General features: G+C 40.9%; 1 protein-coding gene across 1 annotated transcript in view; it reads right to left on the bottom strand.

Moving 5' to 3' along the window:
* SORCS3 (sortilin-related VPS10 domain containing receptor 3) overlaps positions 1–23967 on the bottom strand; it is a 618532-nt gene that overhangs the window by 238500 nt on the left and 356065 nt on the right. The window contains exon 5 of the mRNA XM_011977522.1: positions 213–286. Coding sequence (XP_011832912.1) covers positions 213–286 — 74 coding nt within the window. The remainder of the gene's footprint in view (positions 1–212; positions 287–23967) is intronic.

Here is a 23967-nt window from a genome sequence, read left to right as displayed (position 1 = left end):
CCAGTTTCATAAGTCTTAATAGGGCCTGAGATTCTGCATTTCTAACAAGTCCCCAGGTGATGCTGATGCTGCCATTCTACAAACCACTCTGTGTAGCAAAGGACTAGAACAAATTCATCTGCAAGAGCTGCAACTGTCCAGAGCTATCTAGGGTGCTATGCTGTTTGATAATTCTTTATCTAAGAAGTAATGAGTGTGTGGATAGGGCTTACCAATAAAACCTGTTGGGTGTGATGCGTTCATGCATGAGTTGCCACCGTCTTCCAAAATCCATGGAGCTGTAGAGCTGCAAAACAATGAAGTGAGGAGAATGTAAATCTCAAGGAACCACTGCTGAGCATGAATACAGATGTTTTCCCTGCACCATCCCAACACCAGAGTGCCCGACACACCCAAGTAGGCCTTTATTTTATCCAGATAAAAAGGTAGGAATATGACTGTGCCATCCTTATCATGGTATCTTCTAGCATTAAGCAGGTTCTCAATATACATCCAATCATCTGATATTTTTGAGCTGAGTATAAATCTACATCTGATGGCTATCACTGTCTCCATTAGGAGTAAATAAAATTGTCTTCTTTTTTCTTCAAATTCCATGTAGTCTCTGGCTTCAATTAAAACAATTCAGCAACACTTATTTAAAAACTATTTATTATACAACTCTTACATGTAGGACACTCTGAGACTCATGAAGTCAAGGAGAGGCAGATTCTGTGCTCCCAGGAAAAATGAGACATACACATAGAAATGATCATCGCTGATATAGGAGCCAATATTACAGGCAAAATATTGTGCTTTTACTTTCATTTCTTACTGCTCCTATAGATCATCTAAATGAAATGGAGCTCTTCGATGTCACCAAAAAGACCAGGCTCATTTACACTCCTATGTTTTTGCAAGATAGCAAAGCTAGGCCACTTTTATTATTATTCCATGTTTGCTTATTTTTTGAACGTAGAGTCTGACCCCTTTATAACACCTTAGGGATAGGCCAGCATCCCTATAAGTGATTAACTAGGAGCATTGGGTATATTTTCAATTGAATGTCTGGAAGTAAAATATCTGATTCTAACTGCCAATGGAATAATAATAATAATGATAAAAATAATAATTCTACCATGTTGTTCTTTCATATATGAGCCTTACAACAATCCTGAAAGGAGGGTAGGGCAGTTACTACTAACTTAAATCCCTGCTCTTAAGCATTCAGCAATCTTCCCAGGCAGAGTTAATTACTGCTTCCACAGTGCCACCACGGTATTTACCATTTGCCTCTAAGAAGCTCTTCATAGTAATCCATTGCTGGTTGGCATGTCTCTCCCCTGCTAGACTGAGTCATAAGGGGGCAGGGATCATGCCTTAGTCACCTTTGTATATCAGTGGTTTTACAATGCCATGTGAGAACATAAACACCTCTAACAGGTGAGAACATAAACCTCCTATTTCACAATTAACAAAAGTTAATCTTGGAGAAGGTAAGTTTTGGTCAAAGAAACTAGGATTTCAGTTTTCTGATGCCTGGCTCAAGTCTTCTTCCATGGAATCATGACCCAAGTTTATCATGAGAATTCCACCATCCTCATGTTTTTCCCAAAAACTTTTACAGATGGGAACATTGAGGAAGCGAGAGTGGCTCTCAAGTTTATAGAAATTGGATGACATGAAGTATATGCCTGTGATGACATCCCCAATATCTGCTCTCCTATAGGGTTGTTGTTTCCAGCATACCACACTTGGATAACTTTGCCATCTGGAAAGTTCTAAGTTGATAATCTTACAAATCATACAGAAATAATTCTTTGTAAAAACTTCCGGTAATCTCAAAAGTTTTGTGGAGCTCAGAAAAGTTTTGACTCATTTCAATTTAATTCAGCAAATATTTATTGAACAATGGAGCCATAAAACTATTTTTGTCTAGTAGAGACAGTTTTATATATGTATATATACACGCATATAAGTATATATGTACATATGTATGTGTATATGCATATATAGTTATATATGTAGGTATATATGTATATGTAGTTATATATGTACATATAGTTATATGTATAAATCTAGTTTTGTGTGTGTGTGTATGTGTGTGTGTATATATTTACCCTCGAAATAGCCTGTAATGTTGTCAGATATATATAGCTGACTAGTTGCTGTGTTATGGGTTTGAGTTGCATTTGGTTATAAAACAACCTTGTTGGGAAAAGTGTGGGGGAAAGGACCTCTTCCCACACACGTATTGAGACAGATCCCAATTGGTCTATGATCCTGTTTGCAAGAAAGAGATTCTATTGGTTGAGTGCCTAAAGAGAAAGGTGGGATGGCCTTCAGATTATATCAGCTTAGCTAGCATTGCTAACCAACTGTTGCAAGCTCTGAAAATAAAAGATCTTGAACCCATTATATATATACACACACATATATATTTATATATTTTTATATATATGCTAAATTTACAGGTGAAGGTACTGATGCTTGGTGCTACAAAGTGACTACATCAACTATACAGAAAATATATGCATGATTTGGCTGATCACAAGTTTCTAGCATACCACACTAACTTTATACTAACTCTCACAGTATTCATCTAAACTGGGCTCTCAATCCATGAGTAAGTACTAACTACAATATATGTTCAATTATGCATGCAAGAAATATCTCACCACCCTCTAGTCACCAATTTGGTGAATAAAACACTGCAAAGCTCTACAACCACTAAATTACATAGTACACAAAACCCCATTCAATTGTTTAGGAAGCAAACAGAGTAGCCTCTCCCTGATCTTCACATACACTTACAGATACACCACGTCAAAGGGAAAATTGGGGCAAGGGCTAAAGCTCTAGAGGTTGACAGATGGGAAAGATTAACCGGGGTAGAAATTAAACAATGAGGCCTCCTTGAAAAATATGTTTTGAGCCAGGCCTTGAGACAACAGGAGCAAAGGTGCCAATATGGCCTAGTGTTCGAGGTTAGCTCTACAAGCACCTTTAAGAAAAAGAAGGGATGTGATGACTGTTGTTGGCCAAAAGTGGGGGAGACTGTCTGTCTGTCCTTCCATCTCCCTATCTCTCTTTCTATCCCTCTGCCCATCTATTTGTGGATATTTCTACATCTATATATATGTATATTTATATTGAGAAGTGGGGAAAAGGAACAGATTTTTAAAGACCAGACCATCCCATTGGGAAGAATATATCCATATATTTTATTGCAAAGACTAAGTGTTTCATGTAGCGTTTTTAAAAATGGATCACTGACCTTCCTATGGCAGGCACCTGAGGGACAGACACTTAGACTTAAGACACGTTTTCCAATTAAATAGAAAAGAGACTTCAGATGGAACCTTCTATAACACAAAGTTCAAAATCTGCCAGCCCTGACTCCAGACATAGCAGAGTACCAAATTATTTCAACAAAACCCGACATGACTGTGTCTTCCTCGGCTGCAAACTCTTGAAACAGGCCAGGTGAAAGCCATGAGGGTCCCACTGACACTGTTAGAGTCTCCGTCCTCTAGGGAAATCATCAGTTCCATCATGGACAACTTGGTGGTGGCAGAGCTCTTGCTGGGTCACCCTTGAGAGCAGCATGGCTCCTGTCCTCTCACGCTCTTTCTAACATAAAGAGAGCAAGAAGCTGGGCACAGTGGCTCATGCCTGTAATCCCAGTACTTCGGAAGGCCGAGACAGGCAGATCCCGAGGTCAGGAAATCAAGACCATCCTGGCCAACATGGTGAACCCCCATCTCTACCAAAAATACAAAAATTAGCTGGGCGTGGCAGCAGGCACCTGTAGTCCCAGCAACTCAGGAGGCTGAGGCAGGAGAATTGCTTGAACCTGGGAGGCGGAGGCTGCCGTGAGCCAAGATCATGCCACTGCACTCCAGCCTGGATGACAAAGCAAGACTCCATCTCAAAAAAAAAAAATAAAGAGAGAGCGAGAGAGCCACTGCTGATCTCATTCAGGCCTGTTTCACCTCCTGCCTCCCCTATCTCTGGTTTTGCTTTTTCAGCTCTTCAGTTTGACTGATGGAAAAAAAATTAAATTGAATTATCTGCCTGGAGGCTGACTGAGATGAACAAAAAGAGCAGGCTCCTATTCATTAAGGGCTTTGAGTTAGCTGCCTTGTCTCTCAATCTGCAGTAAGTTGCTGAGTCTGAAACATATTTTATTCTACCACGAATTCTCGAAAATCTCTCCACTTATACATCTACTTCTTCATTTAATCACTTATTCATTCATTCACTAAAAGTGTATCAAACAACTACTATGCTCTAGGAACTGAGCTAAGAGCTGGGGTTACAAAGGTCAAAAATGTCACGATCAGTGGAAACAGAAATGTATACAATTATACTGCCATGCAAAGTATGCCTTGATATTGATATTAGTTATCTCTGCAATAGAAAGACTGTGGACAATTAGTATGTTCTTCTTTTTGTCCTCTAGATTTCTTTAAATTATTATAAATAAATGTTACTTTTGTAATTACAAAATTATAGGTCTAACATTAAAATGGAAATAAAATACATATGTCAACATTTAACAGTAAATTTTAGAAGATTAAGGATATTAAAATGCTCATGACATTATTAATTTTAAAATGTTATAAAACATGTATTTATTAATATCGATGTTAAAGTATTACAAAAACTTGAAACATATTAGAAGGCAATATGCCAAAATATTAGCAGTGGTCATCTCTGAATTGTGAGATTATGGGTAATTTACATATTTTTGAAGTTTCCATCATTTTTAGATGTTTGAACAATAAATATGTATTATATTTCAATAGTAACTTAAGCCTACATTTTATTCTATTTATATTTTTGTGACAGTAAATTTCTAATTACAATGTGTATATTATATTTATCTCTCAAACTACCTTTTAAAAGGCCATGAATTAATTCTATTTTTTCATGAGAAAACTGGAATTAGACAGAGCAATACTGAACTTTCCAAAAATAGGAAAATGTCCCAGAAATTATCATGGTTAATGTTGAATCCTTCCTTAGACAGGCAATGCATCAGCTCACAGAATGTTTATACAGTCCTGCATGGCTTCAACCCAACATATTTCAAACAACATTAAAATAACGTGAGTTTTCCAAACAATAAGCTTCTTTAAAAACATTCCTTGTTTATATAGTTACACAAATGAGGCCATGTTCTCTTCCATATCTTGCCACATCATACCCTCTCCCAGCAAAGATGTCCCTCCTGGACATTACCAGAGACCAATCGAGATATCCTCTCCTTTCCCTTCTTTCCACTATATGTCATGGCCACATATCTCTTAACAAGCACAAATTCAGCAGTAACAAACACAGAACGAGGACTAAATGAATCACTGGAACAGCTGGAAAATATGAAAGAACATATTCTTTTCCTTATTGATTCCGTTATTAGTTCCCTAATTACATCGGCCTGCCAGAGAAAAGCATCTGATAGCTGAAGAACTAAAGAGGCAATTTAATCAATAGAATATTCCACAGGAAGAACAAAAGACTGTGCCCGGAAAGTCCAAGTTCAAAGAATAATATGAGAACACAGGAGAATCATAGGCATTGTTATGGGGTGAATTTGTGTCCCTCAAGAAAGATACACTAAAGTCCCAGCCCCCAGCATCTCAGAATGTGACCTTACTTGGAAATAACTTCTTTGCAGATGTAATCAAGTTAAAATGAGGGTGTTAGGGTGGGCCCTAATCCAATAATGACTGGTGTCCTCATAAGGAGAAATGTAGGCTCATAAGCAGACAGGCAGGCAGGGAATCCTAGTAAAGACACACAAGGAGAACGCCATGAGAAGACGGAGGATTAGAGTGACCCATCTACAAGCCAAGGATGGCTTAAGACATGTTTTCTAAACCAGCAACCACCAGAAGCTAGAAAAAGGCAAGGAAGGTTTCCCCTACATGTTTCAGAGGGAGCACAGCCCCCGCCTGCCAACATCTTGATTTTGGAATTCCAGCCTCCAGAACTGTGAGACAATATATTTCTGTTGCTTGAAGTCACCGAGTTCACGGGGCTTTGTCACAGCAGCTCTAGGAAACTAACATGGGCCTCTCACACCCCCTGCCAGGACTAGGCAGTCTGGAGAGAGACAGCAATGACAGAGATGCTACATTTCTCTGTGGCTTCCCTGTCACCACCTAGGCATTTAGTTGTAAGGCCAGATTTTCACATCTGTGGCTGGAAGTGAAACCCTCATTTGCCTACATTTCTTTGTCCTGTGCATTTTCATCATGCCTCCACTCCCAGGATACTTTCTAAGAAATGTGAATTTGTAATGATCACATGAGGGTGACCAGACTTAGTCAGAAGAGGCAACAAAATGTGACTTTATGGAATCTTTCAGTGTTCAGGTGAGTTTCTCTTAAGCCAGCGTATCTCCTAGGTAGAGGTGAAAGGATGGACTGAAATAAACTCTCCTCATAGGAAAGTTAAACTTAACGTATAACTGCTGATTCTTTACTCAAAACTTGTGGAGTTTAGGTAGCATTCTGCTGTATTGTGCTCATGATGGTCTTTTGTCTTTCAACTAAAATGAGGCTGGTTCTCTTAGAAATGAGGTCTCTGCCTCTCTTTCTCTGGAGGCACAAGTGTAGAGTAGGAAAGCTTGGCTGGGCTATATGGAGCTGCAGGGAGAATCCCTTAGTTTGTGGTGGCATTTGCAATAGACAGGAAAGAAACCAGAGTCTCACAGCAGCAGGGAGTCCTTTCCAACCTGCGTCTTCAGTTCCTTCCTCAGAAAGTCTCCAATGGATCTTGATAACTGGTGGGAACATTTCTAAGCTCTGGGTACACAGACAAGAGCTTCCATCTCCAGCTGCCACCTGACCTCAGGTGATCCGCCAGCCTTAGCTTCCCAAAGTGCTGGGTTTACAGGTATGAGCCATTGCTCCCAGCTGGTTTCATATTAATTAAGCACCCAGCATGTGCAAGGCTCAGTGCCAAAGTGTGATGATACAAAGGTGAATAGCTCAAGGTTCCCTGATCTCCAGAAACTCAAAACTTAGATGGGAAGACACACACATAAACAGGTAAGTGCAGCACAGTGAGGCCCGTGCCAGCAGAGGTAAAAGAGCACTGAAACTCAAAGGAAGGAGTGATCAGTTCTGCTGGGTTGGGCGCAGGCCCATGAGCTGAATCATGATGGAGGAACCAGAGCTGGCCTGAAGGATATGTCCTTCCCCAAAAATTGTGGCTAAGAAAGGTGAAAAATTCTGGTCATGAGGAAAGCGTTTGGAAACCTAATAGAAACATTATCTCATCTTCCTACAAAAGTACCATTCACTTGGTCCTGAATCAGTGTGCATTGGTTTAACTGCCACATCTTAAAGAGAAACAGAGCAGAAGTGGAAAAGGATCCAAACAAGGTCATGTAAAGGATTCAAGTAGAAGGGAAAGAGACAACTCCACAAGAATATAGATGTTAAGTACAAAATGAGGACTTTAAAATGAGCTGTGAGAGCAAAGGCTATAAAAGCAGAACAACATAGGTAGATGCACGTTTGCTTTTCAACTTTCAACACATCTCCCCTTGAAGCCTGAAAAAGGCAATATTGTAACACCAAAAATGACAAAGTACTTTTCACGTAAATTCACAAAAATTACTGTAAGAATTTGATGGCCGGGTGCGGTAGCTCACACCGGTAATCCCAGCACTTTGGGAGACCGAGGTGGGTAGATCACAAGGTCAGGAGTTCGAGACCAGCCTGGCCAACATGGAGAAACCCCGTCTCTACTAGAAATACAAAAATTAGCCAGGCCTGGTGGCAGGCACCTGTAGTCCCAGTTACTCGGGAGGCTGAGGCAGAAGAATCACTTGAACTCGGGAGGCAGAGGTTGCAGTGAGCCAAGATCGCACCACTGCACTCCAGCCTGGGCGACAGAGCCGGATTCCATCTCAAAAAAAATTTAAAAAAAACTTGGTGAGAAGGGCAGGGTATTTTATAAACAATATCAAAACAAAACAAAATTTAAAAAGACAGTTTAAGACTCACAGCTTCCCAAAGTTTTCCATCAAAGTATCCCCAAAACCCAAATGAATACAGCATCCCCCGGGGAATCTGGAGACTTGATCTTTAATACACGGGCAAATATGTTTAGTTCTCTAATAATTCTCATCTTAAAATTCCATGGATATTTCATAATCTATTCTATACTGTACCTATGCTCAGAATACATTTCTTCATAAATCTTCAGTTAAAGCAGACCCTCCAGAAAAACACTGTGTCTATCATACTCCCTTTTTACCACTGTCCCCCAAGGGTGTGTTTTTGAGCCCCAGTTTGAGGAGGATGGAGCCAGCGACAACAAGATTGCTGACACGTGATTAGGGAGCAGTGATATCCTCATGATAGGGAGCAGGTGCTAATGCTTGGGTTGACTCATTTAATTGTCTCAAGTGTGTTTTGTGCGGGGTGCCTACAAGAGGGGACTGTGGTCATTCCTTAGTGCCTCTGGCAATTAGAATCCTAGACTTGAATATGAAGAGATACTGTATGGGCAGGGTTTCCATTTAAGTCTCGTTAATTATATGAACAAGGGGGAGGGAAAGAAACATGGAGTCTTGGGCAGGGTCATACTTGCAAGAAAGCAATTCTAGCAGACTCTGTCAGGTAACATGGCAGCCTTATTTTTGCCACGGCTTTGTATGATTCTTCAGGCTTATCCTTCTGACTTTGCCTCCAATTTCATAGGGCACTTGCATCTTTGGATGATTAAACCTTCTGTTTCCCAAGTCAGTGTCCTCCTCTCTGGAAGCCGTGCTTATGCCCTTCAAGATCCATTTGAGATCACAGATGAGGCTTGCCCCATATACCCCAGTGCCTACCCTATGAAACAGAATGATTTCCTCCAGTCAAGCATGCAGAAACTGGCTTATATTGACACTGATGTTTACCCTCTGTCAAATGGGTGACACTATGCTCATTTCCCACCTGCCTTTTCCTTCAGGATTTTCCCCTCCCTGACTTATTTTTCAAGTTCCAGCCACATTGGTTCCCATTTAGTTTCTCAAACATGCCATGAACTCTCTAGTCTCAGGGTTTTTGCACATGCTACTCCCGCTATCTAGAACACTCTTCTTCCACTTGGACTTCTTCTTATTTCCATTTGTGTACTAAACTCCTACTCACACGTCAGGCATCATCGGAAATAACGCTCCTAAGGGAAGTCCTCTTTGGTCACTTCCCACCCCAGACAGCACCAGGTCCACTGTCATCTGCTCTCATGGCTCTCCACTCTCTTATTCCACAACATTCTGTATATCTTCCTTTCTAGAGAGTGGGAATTCCTTCTTTAATAACCTCAAGTGCTTAACACTGTGCCAGGTATGGGGAGAGCAGATGTTCAAAGAATATTTGCCGAATGAACACATGAATATCCCTTTTCAGATCTTTTAAAGGTCTGTTCTTTCCACCTGAAAAAAATCCTCCTTCCTTTTCCAAATTTTTTATAAATTCTATCCTTCTCTCAAAATTAGTTCTAATTCTCTGTTTTCCATGAAGCCATCCTTGGCCAAAACAGGTAAGAGTAGGATACCAAAAATTATGAACTACTTCAAAAAATTATAAAACTCATAGGAAGTCGGTGAGGAAGAAACAGTATCCTATAAACACCATCTCTCTTTTTTCATATTTAATGTCAGTGTGCAACTAGCTTCTAATAACAGGCTTCTCTTACAGCTCTCTAATTGTTTCTATGTAACTCATCCAAACATCAACCAACTCATTCATTCACTTATGCATCAAAATTCCAGGCGGTCTCTTCAAGTAGGTTAGAAGTTCCTAGATGAGAGGAATCCCATCTGAAATCTTAATTTCCCCACAGAAACTGCCACTGGGCTGTTTAATAACATAGGATCAGAGAATCATAAGCAGGGCCTTGGAGATAATCTAGACAGTTCTTTTCACACATAGAGACTCTAAAACTCAGAGAACCTAAGAGACTTGCCTAGAGTCACACAGCTAGTCAGCTGTAGAGTTGGAATTCGAACACAGGGGCCCTGACTTCACTCAGTGCTCTTTTTACTATACCATAGTATCTTTTATGTTACCTACTTGCTGTTGAAGGAAAAACAGATCAATATAACCTCACAGGAATAATGTCTCATTTGAGTATGCCGTGCATGAATGACAGTGTACCTTGAATTTATCTACCACCTTTATTTACAAATCATTTCCACAATTCATTTTATCCTCTTTATACTGAAGAGTATTTTCTGAGCTAATAGTCACATAAGACAACCTTACAATTTACACAGTATTTACTGAAGTCCGTTCTTTTGTCTCCACAGTCCAATTCCCTCAACCATTTTCCTCTGCAATCAGATTCTATTCATTTTACGTGTTGCAATTCAGAAATGTCTCATATTAAGCCATACCCTTTGAACAAAACACTGATATTCCTCTCTAAGCTGACAGGTCCACATTCCTGCCCCACCCTCTACCTGTGTTTTCTCTTTCTCTATGGGTTTTAGTTTCACATCACATCCTATTGTTAACATCCACTTTATTGCCTGTTTTCCTGGCCTCCTCACTGTGTTCAATTTGTGCTTAATTATTTTCCAGGTTCAGTTCCTTCCCAAAGGCCTAAATCTAAAAGAGGTGAGAAGAACTTAAATCTCTTAGTTTTAGGTCATTTATTTAATTTAAATTACTATTTTTAAGTATCAAAATAATAATAGCTACCTTCAACGTGAAGAAATGAAAACCTTGCTATTCCTATCACATGAAATGCCATTTGAAACATAATTCCAGGGGGACATTTAAATATCCTCATAATTTTAGTATTAGTAGCAGCTCAGAAAATCTAAGAGTTCATTTAAATTCAAAATATTATAGGAAAAAAACTTGTACTTCAAAGGCTATTCTTTCAGAGGAGTAAAAAAGGAAAGAAACTCACATATATGGAGTGTTTTCCCTGACAGGCATTTCTGTATATATGATGCAGTGGTTAACTGGCACAAAATACATACTGATGGTGATTTCTGCCCACACTTCCTGAAGGAGGACACTGAGGTTCCAAGGGTGTTAGGAACTTGCTCAAAATCTCAAAGTAAATTTCAGGACATCTGATTCTAAAACCAATGCTCATCCCAAAATCCTTGGTTGCCACTGAGAAACGTTTTTTCTTTCTTTCTTTTTTTTTTTTTTGAGACAGAGTCTGCTCTTGTTGCCCAGGCTGGAGTGCAGTGGCGCGCTCTTGGCTCACTGCAACCTCTGCCTTCCGGTTTCAAACGATTCTCCTGCCTCAGCCTCTCAAGTAGCTGGGATTACAGGAGCCTGCCACCACACCCGGCTAATTTTGTATTTTTAGTAGAGATGGGGTTTCTCCATGTTGGTCAGGCTGGTCTTGAACTCCTGACCTCAAGTGATCTGCCCGCCTCGGCCTCCCAAAGTGCTGGGATTACAGGTGTGAGCCACTGCACCTGGCCCTGAGAAACATTCAAAACTATATGCCAGGGAAAACCCGCAGAAACTTGGATTACTTGGTAGAGAAGACTGAACAATGAGGAAAGACGTTTATAACTGTTCTCGGGTGTAGGCAAAGGTTGGGAGGACCATGAGACATTCTTCCATGTAGCATTGGAGGGCAGAAGTAGAAACAAAAGGTGAAATCTAGGCAGAAGCAAATGTTGGCTTGGTGTAAGAAATAATATCCTCTTGGTAAGAATTCCCTGAGGCTGGAAGGAGCTGCCTCACACAGCAGCAAGTTCTCCAGCGAGTAATGTGATGTGTTTCAGCAGAAGATGGATGAACACTTTGATTAAGGAGAAATTATCAGGAAATTAAACTATCAGCTAGGGTTTAAAACAATGAATTCTTAGGTTCCTTTAGATATATATATTTTTGATTATATATCTCAGCCTCCAGAGTAGCTGGGATTACAGGCACCCGCTACCATCCACAGCTAATTTTTTTATGTGCTTTTAGTAGAGATGGGGGTTTACCATGTTGAGCAGGCTGGTCTCAAACTCCTGATCTCAGGTGATCTGCCCACCTCGGCCTCCCAAAGTGCTCGGATTACAGGCATGAGTCACTGCATATGGCCAAACAGACATGTTTTAAAGGTACTTGAATGTTGTGGAAAAGGCCCAGGACTCTGCATAACAGTCTTTGGTAGATTCGTTCAGCCTTCCAGTATCTAAGACCTTTGTAAAAAGGATCCTCAGGCCCGGTGCAGTGGCTCACACCTGTAATCCCAACACTTTGGGAGGCTGAAGTGGGCAGATCACCTGAGGTCAGGAGTTCAAGACCAGCCTGACCAACATGGCGAAACCTCATCTCTACTAGAAATACAAAAATTAGCTGGGCATGGTGGCGCATGCCTGTAATCCCAGCTACTTGGGAGGCTGAGGCAGGAGAATTACTTGAACCCAGGAGGCAGAGGTTGCAGTAAGCCAAGATCGCACCATTGCACTGTAGCCTGGTCAATAAGAGCAAAGCTCCACCTCACAAAGAAAAGGATCTTCAGCGTCTTCTTTGGAGAGCTAGGATTTCTTTCCTCACCCCCTAAGTCTAGATTGTCCTTGTTCCTTGTTTTGGCATCAGAATGCAATGTAAACGACAGTTTCCCAGTTTTGTGCAGGAGCCTTGGACACTTCCAATCTCTCAAAACGTTGTGACCATTAGGTGAGCACAGCCATGCTAGCCTGCTGGAGGTAAGAGACCATACGGAAGAGAATCCAGACATCCCAGCTGAGACCATCTCAGACCAGCATGCAGCCAACCTACCCAAATGTAAAAGAGAGCCCAGCCAAGATCAGCAGAACTGCCTACTCAACCACAGTTAACAATAAGCACAGAAGTGAATCTAGCTGAGACCAGAAACATCACCCATGTATGTGTGAGCAATAATGAATGTTTACTGTTTTAAAATCATTAAGGTTTGGGGGAGTTGGTTACATAGCATTAACTAGCTGATAACAGAGTCAGATCCAACTCCTAGCTTCAGCAATGAACTAACCGGGCTGTTTTAAAGAAGACTTTAAATTCCTCAATCTCAGTCTTATGTAAGTAGGGTGAAGGGCTCCCTCCAGAATAGCAGCTTTCAAATTTCAAAGTTATCCAGATACCTTTTTAAAAATGTACATTCCAGTATCCCCTCCAGAAAATCCAATTCAGTGGGTCAGGAATAAAACCCAGATGTCTGCATTTTAACAAGCTCCCAGATGATTTTAATGCAAATGGGGAAGAAGGGAGAAACTCTGTTCAGGTAATTCTTGAGGAAGCTTGGATATTTATGACTAAGTTCATCCCCCTGTCTTCAGCTAACCTCCACCCCTATAACAAATGGGGGATGACAACTAGCTGAGTATTTGAAGCTTCTTAAAGAAGGGAGTGTCATAAGCTTCTTCTAGGACTCATTAAAGAAGAGTACCTTGGCCTTAAGACAGAGATCTTTTGACTCCTGGGAGCCCACTCCCAGCTCCATCAGAGAAGTCATGGCTTTGACAAAGGAGATTGGAAGACTGTTTCCACTGAAAACCATTCCAACTGCCAATGCCGGAAGACAATTAGACAGCCAAAAGCACAGCCTCAGCTAAAATGCAGAGTAACAGCTGGACTGTATTCCCTGAAAGTACAATTCATTTATTAGACAGATAATTAGGTTTCCCTCTAGATAGAAAAGGGATATGGTCTGTGCATTAAGCAAAGAAGATTTACTGAGATCGGCCAATTCCTACCCAAAGCTCTCCAATCATGCTTGTCCTTGGATTTTAAAATGGGGTGAGAAAGAAACTAGAGAGGGGGCAGGAAGACAGCGTCTGCTTTGAGACTCGTCTACCCATGGCTTTAATGATCCAAATCAGTGGTTCTCAACTCTGCATTAGAGTTACCTGGGAGTTGTAAATTATATTGATACCTGGGTCCCACCCCCAAAAATTAAATCAGAATCTCTGGGAATAGAATACCTGGCCAGAGGTAGTTTTAAAGTTCCCCAGGTGATTCTAATGCAGAGTCAGGGTTGAGTAGCCTTGATCCAAAGCAGAGGTTGGCCAACTATGACCCAACTGTTTTTGTAAAGATAGTTTGATTGGAACATAGCCACACCTTCATTAGAGTTGGGTTGTTGTGACAGAGATCTGATGGCCAATAAAGCCTAAAATATTCACTTATCCAGTCCTTTACAGGAAAAGTTTGCTGGCCCCTGCTCTTAGGTACCAATCTTGAGAACTTGTTAAGGGCTGCTGACAGTGGAACTTTATCCTGGGTGCCTCCTGGTTTGGTTTTGCATCTCTTTGACCTCTAACACCAGGAGCCCAAAGCACATAAAAACAGTAAGAACTAATGTCTAAGAAATACTTATTATGTGTCAGGTGCTAGGTTAAGTAGTTGCATCATCCCAGTTAATCCCCACAACCACCCTGTGGAGGATGTTTGATTATCCTCATTTTATGGTACAAAAAAATAAAGCTTTGGAGAGGATTAAGTCCAAATACACAGACGAAGCGTGGAAGTCGGATTCAAACTAGGCTGTTTGATTTCATGGCCCATGTGCTCAAACACCACACCCACCAAGATTCACTAGGTGGATATATGGAGTGCCTGAGCCAGACTGTTCTGTGATCTTGGGTGGGCCACTTCAAGGGGAGGGGGTGGAGAAGCTGCTATTAATACTTTGGAAGGACATGGCAAGACTGGAGATCAGCATGATGCCTAATAACGTCCTAGGAAACTGTTATTTTGTCAGAGTTTCTTTCCCTGAGACATTCTTGACTATATTTCATTCATTTGTTCAACCATTTAATCATTCAGTAATTGAGTGAGCACCTTTCATGAGCCAGGCATGGTTCTAGGTGCTGAGAAAACAGCAGAGAATAAGAATCTGGGAAAACACAGGGTACCGACCCCTGACTCCATGGACTTTACATGGCAATGAGAGAAATGGGCAATAAGAAAACCTACTTATATATACATAAGTAAGCAAATACACACACACAATTGAGTCTCATTATTTGTGGTAGTTATGATCTATAAAGCCACTGCAAAAGCTGATTTAGTGAATACTAACTATTGTTCCTAGGGGAAATACAAGGTTAAGTATCTATGAGTCTCTGGTCACAACATTTTTATAAAATCAATCAATATGCAACATTGTTTTAGGTGTTTTCTGTTTAAATACAACTTTTTAAATATATATAGTGATTCATTAACATTGAACTCATAGCCAACAGCAGGGAAGCTGCTCTACCACATGTGTTTCTCCATAAGGGACATCACAGTTTCCTTGTGCTCAGGAACACTAGGAAGCCCTTCAACACCATGTCCTGGGACATTTTAAACAGGGAGATTATTAAACAAAGTACAAAAGTGCAAAATATGTGTCACAAAATAGACCACAGAGAGGACACTTGTGGACAGCATCAGAGCTGGAACCAGAAGGCAGAGTGTTGCTTGTTGAACCTCAGCTGAGTATGTGCCCGTCATGTGGCTCACATTTTTTCCCACTCTGTGCATCTCTGGGAATGACCATGAAAACACGGTGAGTATAGGTTTTTAGGTTTACAAATAAACTGCAGCAGGTAGGCAAAGTCGGAAATAGGGAATTGCAAATAAAGAGGATCCACTCATTATTATATAATGTCATGCAGCAGTAGCTGCTACGAAGAAAATTAAAGCAGAGAAAGTGGATAGAGCATGTCAGTGGTACTTTTTTTTATTGTACATTGACAGTTTATACTTGTATAAGTTTATGGGGTACAAAGTGATATTATGATCCATGAATACAATGTGGAAGAATTAAATCAAGCTAATTTTCACATGATCCAGTGGCATCGTTTTTTAAAAAGCTAGAGGAGACTTTGAGGAGCTACCATTTGAGCAGAAACCTGAACGAAATGAAAGGGCAGGTGACGTGGACATCTGAAGAAGTCACCTAGGATGGAAGGATGTGAAGGATACAGACACAGAAGTAGGTGCTTCCACAGTGCCTTGAGGAACAGTACAGGCCAGTGTGGCTGGAGCAGAGAGAGTAGGAGGGAAGTACCAGAGGTTAGGTTAGAGAGAAAGCCGGGATGAGATCACATCAACGGCAGGTTTTACCTGGATAGGGTCTTGGGGTTTCTGTTTGCTTAATTTCAACTTTTATTTTAGATTCAGGAGGTACATATGCAGATTTAAAAGGGCATACTGTGTGATGCTGACGTTTGGGGTACAATTGAAGCCATAACCCAAGCAGTGAGCACAGTACCCAATAGGTAGTTTTTCACCCCTTGGTCCCCTATTTCCCCTTCCACCTCTTGTAGTCCCTAGTATATATTGCTCCCATCTTTGTGTCCATGTGTACCCAATGTTTAGCTCCCATTTATAAGTGAGAACACGTGGTATTTGGTTTTGTGTTTCTGCCTTAATTCACTTAGGATAATGGTCTCCAGCTTCATTCCATGTGGCTGCAAAGGACATTATTAACTTCTTTTTAACAGCTGGGTCATATTCCATGGTGTATATGTACCACATTTTATTTATCCAGTCCACAGTTGATGGGCATCTAGGTTGATTCCATGTCTGTGCTATTGTGAATTGTGCTGTCATGAACATACAGGTGCATGTGTCCTTTTGGTAGAACAACTCATTTTCCTTTGGGACATACCTAATAATGGGATTGCTGGTCGAATGGTGATTCTATTTTGTTTCCTTTCATGCATCAGGGAAGTCTACTGAGCCATTTAAAGAGAAGACTGCCACAATCTGATTTAGTGACCTGTAAAGATCACGGGCAACTCTCTGGAGCAGAAAGTGGGGAACCCACAGAGCGGAGCACTGAGTCTAGAGAAGACTGTGGTTGTCCAGGGAGACGGCTGGTGCTTGGAATAGTGTGTTAGGCGTGGAGGTAGGGATGTGGAGGGATTTGCAAATATTCTGGAGGTAACACCAATAAGATGTCTAGCAGAATGGCTGTGAGGTCTGAGGGAAAAAGAGGAGTCACAGATAGCTCTGAGATTGTGGGCCCCATTCACTAAGTAGTGGAGGAGAATAGGAGAACTGATCACATCTGGGATATTTTTTGAAGGCAGAAGTGACAATTTGCTGCTGTACCAAAGTTGGGTTTGAGAGAAAGAGTCAAAGATGACTTCCAGATTTTGAGCCCGCAGAAAGGGGTGTCACTTACTGTAACTTAAATTTGGGAAAGTAATGAGTTGTGAGGGTGTCAAGATTTGCATGCATTAACTTGTTCTTCAGGGGTGTGTGTGTGTGTGTGTGTGTGTGTGTGTGTTTAAGAAGACATAATATAAAACAGTACAGGCATCGGATATTCATCCAATACTTATAAATTGTCCATTGTGTGTGCTGTGCTAAGGGCTGGGGATAAGGCAGAAACTAAATACAACCACCCTGGAGGGACCGGAAGTCTATCTGGGGAAACAGACAACCAAACAGGTGACTATCAAAAGAAAAAACTCTCAATACAAGTTCCAAAGCTAGAAAATGCCAGGCAATGCTTGAGACTGCACAGAAAGAGCACTGGAGTGAGATTCAAAAGTCCCAGTGTATAGAAACTCCAATTTCTCTGAAGAAAGACACGAGAAAGTATAATTTTGCTAGCCTCAAACACACAGTCAAAAATTTTCAGCTCAGGTGGTTCAGCGGATGATTAAATTGCTTCTAGAATCTCCTTGGGAAGAAAGGGTTATGAGAAACCTAACCAGGCAGGCCCATAGCCACCGTAAATGTAGTACCATATAAATGCCTTGTTGCTCAAAGGACAGCCCACAGCTATCAGGACCTGGCTCTCCTCCTCATATTCATTCATTCTACCAATTGATCTTGCCTCCAGATGCGCTTGTTGCTTTTAAAGTGTAACCAAGGGCCACTCTCAGGGAGAGACGCCAACAGAGCTAAAAGCCCTTATGCAAGGGAATTACCTCCACAAACAAAACACAAATTCCTCCAAGGTTTGAGCAAGGGCAAAACAGCTCTCTTGAGGAATATCTCTGTTGAAGGAAGGGTACTTTTTCCTCTGAGTTTGTTTCTACCTTTCTCTCTGGTCCCAGCACTGGCAGAGATGAAACTGAAAAACGAGACACAATCCTTTCCCTTAGTTCCCTTGGTACAGCAGCTAGAGGCCAGCATTTTCAAAAAGAACTCACTATAGAAATTCAAGAGGGAAATAAACAAAGAAAGTATAAAATCTGTAAAATCGTTGCACTTACAAAGCAGAGGTTCCTGACCTTACAATAGCTAAGAAATGTTACTTACCAGGCACATAGGCCTGTTTTGTTACACATTCTGTCTGAAAGCTTCAAACCCAGAAAACACCTTTAATTCCTAAGCAGGCAGTTGGTGCAAACGCATACATTTATATGTATAAAATAATAAGGCTTGCTTTGCTGTCCATTTTGGATGATGCCTGAAGTAGAAACTGCAATCCAGTGACTGTTTGTGGGGTAATGAGTGGGGACTGGGGACTGGGGCTGTTGAAGCTTCCCTTGGCAAACAAAAGTGCAAAACTCATATGCTTTCAAACATGTAACAGTAAAGACACGGGTCAGGCAAAGATCTGATCTCCTCTTCTCCATTTCCCCTGCCCCATTCTCTTCCTATTTCAGGGCTGTGGGTTCCCATGAAATCAATGCTGGAGTCCTTTTCTACAGCTAATAACCCTGGCAGACGGGCCTACATCCTTGTCTGACTGCACAGTGACCCCACACCCCTCCAATGTTGTCAACATGACACCTCAAAGAACAGTGACAGACAAAAGTCAAATGCACTCCTAGCTATTTTAATGGACATGAGAACAACAACAACAAAAAGAGTGTGCCACCTTTTGAGGAAAACTAGTAAGGTCACCCACAAAATCACAGTGGGGTCCATGGAATTTACTCTCACCCACAGTTTACTTTTGTGTTACTGAGTATCACAAACTATACAGTGTGAAGCACACATCGCTACAGATGCCTCCTCCCATCACTTTGCTTTCTTATTTGACACGAACATTATTGCACAAAGAACACTGAACACTGACAGTGTTTCCATGACAAAGTCAAATTACAAAGATAAACATAATTAGGCTGGGAAAGGAGAGGCTGGCTTCTCCTTGGGCCAGTGCCTTCCCATCTCCTTGCCTGCATGAGTAAGTGAATTGGAACTACGCTGCATGTGAGTTTGCCCTCCTGTTTCCAACTGGATTTTATGGTTTGACAATTTCATACTATTTGTCTCCCCACTATCCTATCCTATCCCCATTCAGAGTTCATAATTTGCCAGGAAACTTAGAATTTATTTTCCATTTCTTTCTCACTGCATTGCTCAGCAACCACAGAGATGCCTCGGACTGATTTTCCAACACCCCCCACCATTTTCCCCAGGCGAGGAACACAGTTTCTGTTCGACCCATCATTTGGATGTGCTCACTCTCTGTGGCATGATTTATAGAAAGGCAGCCTCAATTACAATTTCTCTTACTTTTTGCATTGACTAAAATGCTGAAAATACAGAACTGCCAAGATGGCACGGTACACAGCCTGCAACTCAAACAGCTTAGTGCGACAGCCCCAAGCAAAAAAAGAAACAAACAAATAAACAAACTAAAAAAAAACACTGCTGTGCCAAGAACAATCACTCAATCCATCAGCACCAAAGATGGGAAGACCAGGAGATGTTTTCCTAACTCAGAAAGGAGGCTCCCCCTCCAGTTCTCCACCCTCCAACCATTGGGAACTCTCTGCTCTCTTTCTTCTGGCTGGGAGCTTAGAGGCACTCATTGTCATGGGCCAAGCAATTTCAGGAGCAGCAGCCAGCAGACAGGAATTGGGGGATTAAAACATAAATCTGCATATGTGCTTCTATTTCCAGACCTTGTTTACACACAGTAATAAAAAATGAAGCCAGTAACTGAAATGAAAATAAATAGACCCATATATGTGTGGGCTTTGGTTTCACTCAGTTCTGTTGATTTGAGAATGGTGAGAACTCCAAAATTGTACCATCTCACCAAATAGGAGAGTTTGTGGGAACAGCTTACACTAGTGGCATACAGCCACATTCTCCTATCAGAAGGTGAGCCTGGGAAGAGGCTGGTAGTGGGAAGGTACCTTAATGTCGGTCATTAGCTGGTAGAGGGGGGAGCATATTAAAACCAGGCCACCCCTGAACTACCCTCTGCAGACCTCCCATTCTTATTCTTTTTTAATCCTACTTCTTCTCAAGTCCTTTTTATTATATCACAGCCTTAGTGATCATCATGGCACCTTAGAAAGTCCTGTTTTAAAACTCCATGTTTGGAAAAGGTGCTCAGAGAATGTCACACATTTTGGGCTTACTAGGTCTACTTCCAAATCAAGGTGCCCACGGTCACAATAACAGTGTCCTTTCCTCACACTCCCAGTGTTTCCCACAGTAACATTCTGGATAAAATTTCTGAGCAGTCATCTCTTGACAATTGGGATACATTTTTATTGTCTTAATGACTTAAATTGAGAATTGCTTTTTTAAAAATTAATATTTTTGGAGACATTTTAGGCTTATAGAAAAATGAGTGGAAAGTACCTGAGGTCAGGAGTTCGAGACCAGCCTGGCCATCATAGTGAAACCTCGTCTCTACTAAAAAAAAAAAAAAGAAAGAAAGAAAAAGTACAAAAAATTAGCTGGGCGTGGTGGCAAGCGCCTGTAATCCCAGCTACACAGGAAGCTGAGGCAGGAGAATCGCTTGAACCTGGGAGGCAGAGGTTGCAATGAGCCGAGATTGCCCCATTGCACTCCAGCCTGGGCAACAAGAACGAAACTCTTTCTCGGAAAGAAAAAAAAAAACAAAAAGAAAAGAAAAATGAATGGAAAGTAAACAGACAGTTCCCATATGCCCTGTCACTCCACACATTTGTAAAATTGATGAGCCAATATTGATACATTACTAACAAAAGTCTATAGTTTGCATTAGGTTTACTTTTTGTCTTGTGCATTCATACAGGTTTTGATAAAGGGATGACATATAGCCACCACTGTACTATGATGTGGAATAGTTTCACTGCCCCAAAAATCTTCTGTACTCTGCCTATTTATCCCTCTTTCCCCACAATCTCTGGCAGCTATTGATCTTGTTACTGTATCCACAGGTTCACCTTCTCCAAAATGTCATAGTTGGAATCATACATTATGTAGCAGTTTCAGATCCACTTCTTTCACTTAGCAATAAGCATTTTAAGTTTCCTTTGGGTCTTTCCATGGAAGAACTGCTTTTTGTTTGGTTGGTTGCTAGAACTGGAAGCTTGTAAGCACAGGGCTGGAAGTAATGGCTTTTAAAATTATGAAATTTCTCTCTCAAATTTCTCCTCTAAAGCAGAATGGACACCATAAGAAAACAGACGAAAGCTTGCGGCTTCCTGTTACTCATAAGGGTAAAACCACGGAGATGGATTTTATATTATGCAGTGTGTATTTACAAATGGGTCATATGAGTCACCCAAAATTATCCCATCTCAGCAAACATTATTACAATTACTAGTTATTCAAATTATTCATTATTAAAATTGGAATGTGTCAGAGTTCAGGTAGAGGAAAAGAGTGCTTGAATTCTAAAACAGCAAAGAAAAGATATACATTCTATCAACTGGTTAATAACGTTTTAGTTTATGCTGTGGTCTGAATGTGTCCCCCAGAAAACATGTGTTGGAAACTCAATCCCCAGTGCAACATTGTTGGGAGGTGGGGCCTAATGGGAAGTTTTGGGTTCATAAGGGTTCCACTCTCATGAATGGATTAATATAGATCATAAAAGGGCTTGAGGTTAAGAGTTTGATTGCTTGCCCTCTCTTACCCTCTCTTTGCCCTTTCACCATGGGATGACACCACAAGAAGGCCCTCTCCCAACGCTGGCCCCTCAGTCTTGGACTTTCCAGCAACAGGAACCACGAGACAATAAATTTGTTTATAATGAAATATCCAGCCTCAGGTATTCTGTCATAGCAGCACACAAAACAAACGAAGAAAGTGTACATAAATGCTGATGGCTCGAGTGCCAGTCAATGGGTGCCATCTGAGAATCTAGCAATGGCTAGGCTTTGTGCAATGCATTTGGGCATGGGGATGTCTAAGACACACACTCTGAACATTGCAGTATATGATCTCCAAGAAGAGGGTGATACTTGCAATAACCGCTACAAAGTTAGACATTATGTACTGTGGCCAAGGATATAGACGATGAGTATCATGGGAACTCCGACAAGGAAGGGAAATCTTTCTGACTGGGTGACATATGATGTGGTATCCCTCCATGAATGGCAGGAAGTCATTCATAAACAATGGCACAGTAACAGCACAGCATAAGGTAAATGGAGGTGATGGTGAGAATCAGGTACCTTATTTGTTTATTGACTAATTGGTACCGAATTCTCAATACTGTGATCCATGGGCCAAATATAGTTTTTAATATTTGTCTGTGATAATGTTTTGGATAAAGGAGAGTTGTTTTGGTTTATTTATTTTTATTTTGCTGAAGTAGTATTTTAACGAGTTTGAATATCTTTAGGCAGAAGATGTGCTCTCTAATTTACCACAGTGTAAAACGATTCCTACTTATATGATCTTACTGTCCCCAGTGTTCATCTGACATAAACCTAGGGTAGAGGCTTTGCACAGAAAATAAGATGACACACCTATGTCATATAGATGAGTGACACTTCTATGACACAAACTGTGAATAGATGAAATTGTAAGTTTATAAGCTTGTAGTTCATCCTGACAGCAAAGGAGAGCCAATGAAGACTTGGTAACTTCATTTGGAAGAAACTATTTTATGTGGTCAGTATTTATGAGGCCTTTAATTTAAAAGACTTTCTCTCCATAAAGAACAAGTCCCATGTCTTGGATGTCCAGTGACAGGTATATGGACAGCCCTATGGACACCAATAACAGAGCCAAAAAGCTTCCTGATGCTGCAACAAGACCATGGCCACTAGGGCTTGGAAATGAGACAGTGGATTTCCTAGAGTGAAAACTTAGGCTCTGGTTTAGTCACTTGGGTTAAGTAAAGCCATAAAGCACTGGAGCTCTAAGGCCTTAAAATTCAATTGTAAGTAGCTGCTACTGCTGCAAAATTCATGAAATGGAAGGAAAGAGAAGTGAATGCATTTCTATGGTAATCAGTGCCCTTTTAATACAGAGGAGAATCATCTACAACGTTAGTCCAGAAAAATGAGCCCCTGCAACAAGTTAATCTTTAATTCAGCAATAATTGCATTTTCTTTATTTATTCACTTATTTACTCATTTAACAAATGCCTATTGATGGTCTTCTTTGTGCAAGGTATTGTGATGGAAGAGTCACAATGATGATACGACAAATTCTCTCCAACATGATTCTTACGTGAAAATACAAAATGTGCATCATGGAACAGGGTAGAATAATTGCCTACCAAAATATTTGTGACACATAGGAGACACTTGATAAATAGACATGCCTAACATTGATTAGATGTTAATCTAATCAATGTTAGCTTCAGAGGGGTGTGAGGAATGTTCAGCTTCAGAGGGGTGTGATCAATTTCATTGGTGACTGAAGGAAGCCTCATGGGAAAGTGGCATTTGATCATGGAAATACACTAGCATGTGAGTTGCAGAGGTAAGAGAAGAGATGGAAAGAGGAAGGCTAGCAAACGTTTACAGAGAACAATGCAACTTAAACATGTCTAGAACATGAAGTAGATGAAGAGAAGTAGAAATGCTAGGTGGGATCTAGACTGAAAGATTCAAATGCCAACCTGAAGTGTGGGCAATGGAGAACTGGCCATTCTTCTATGTGGAATGACATACTATACAATGTAGAGTAGCACAAACTGATTTAATGACATTAAGTAATGGTCATATTCTCCCTTCAGTTTTTTCATCTGCAAAATGAACCCAGAGTAGAAACGGCTTCTGAAGAAGGGTCAGATATGTGGTTTTGTAGAAATTTTAATCTGGTGTCAGTACATAAAGAAGCTTAAATGGAAGAAGCAAAGAGGGACATTTGAAGAATTAGTAAGCCA

The sequence above is a fragment of the Mandrillus leucophaeus genome, unplaced genomic scaffold (assembly GCF_000951045.1).
Source record: "Mandrillus leucophaeus isolate KB7577 unplaced genomic scaffold, Mleu.le_1.0 Scaffold18, whole genome shotgun sequence".
Taxonomy (NCBI): domain Eukaryota; kingdom Metazoa; phylum Chordata; class Mammalia; order Primates; family Cercopithecidae; genus Mandrillus; species Mandrillus leucophaeus.
The sequence above is the reverse complement of the archived record's forward strand: the minus strand, read 5'-3'. Positions and strand labels throughout refer to the sequence as shown.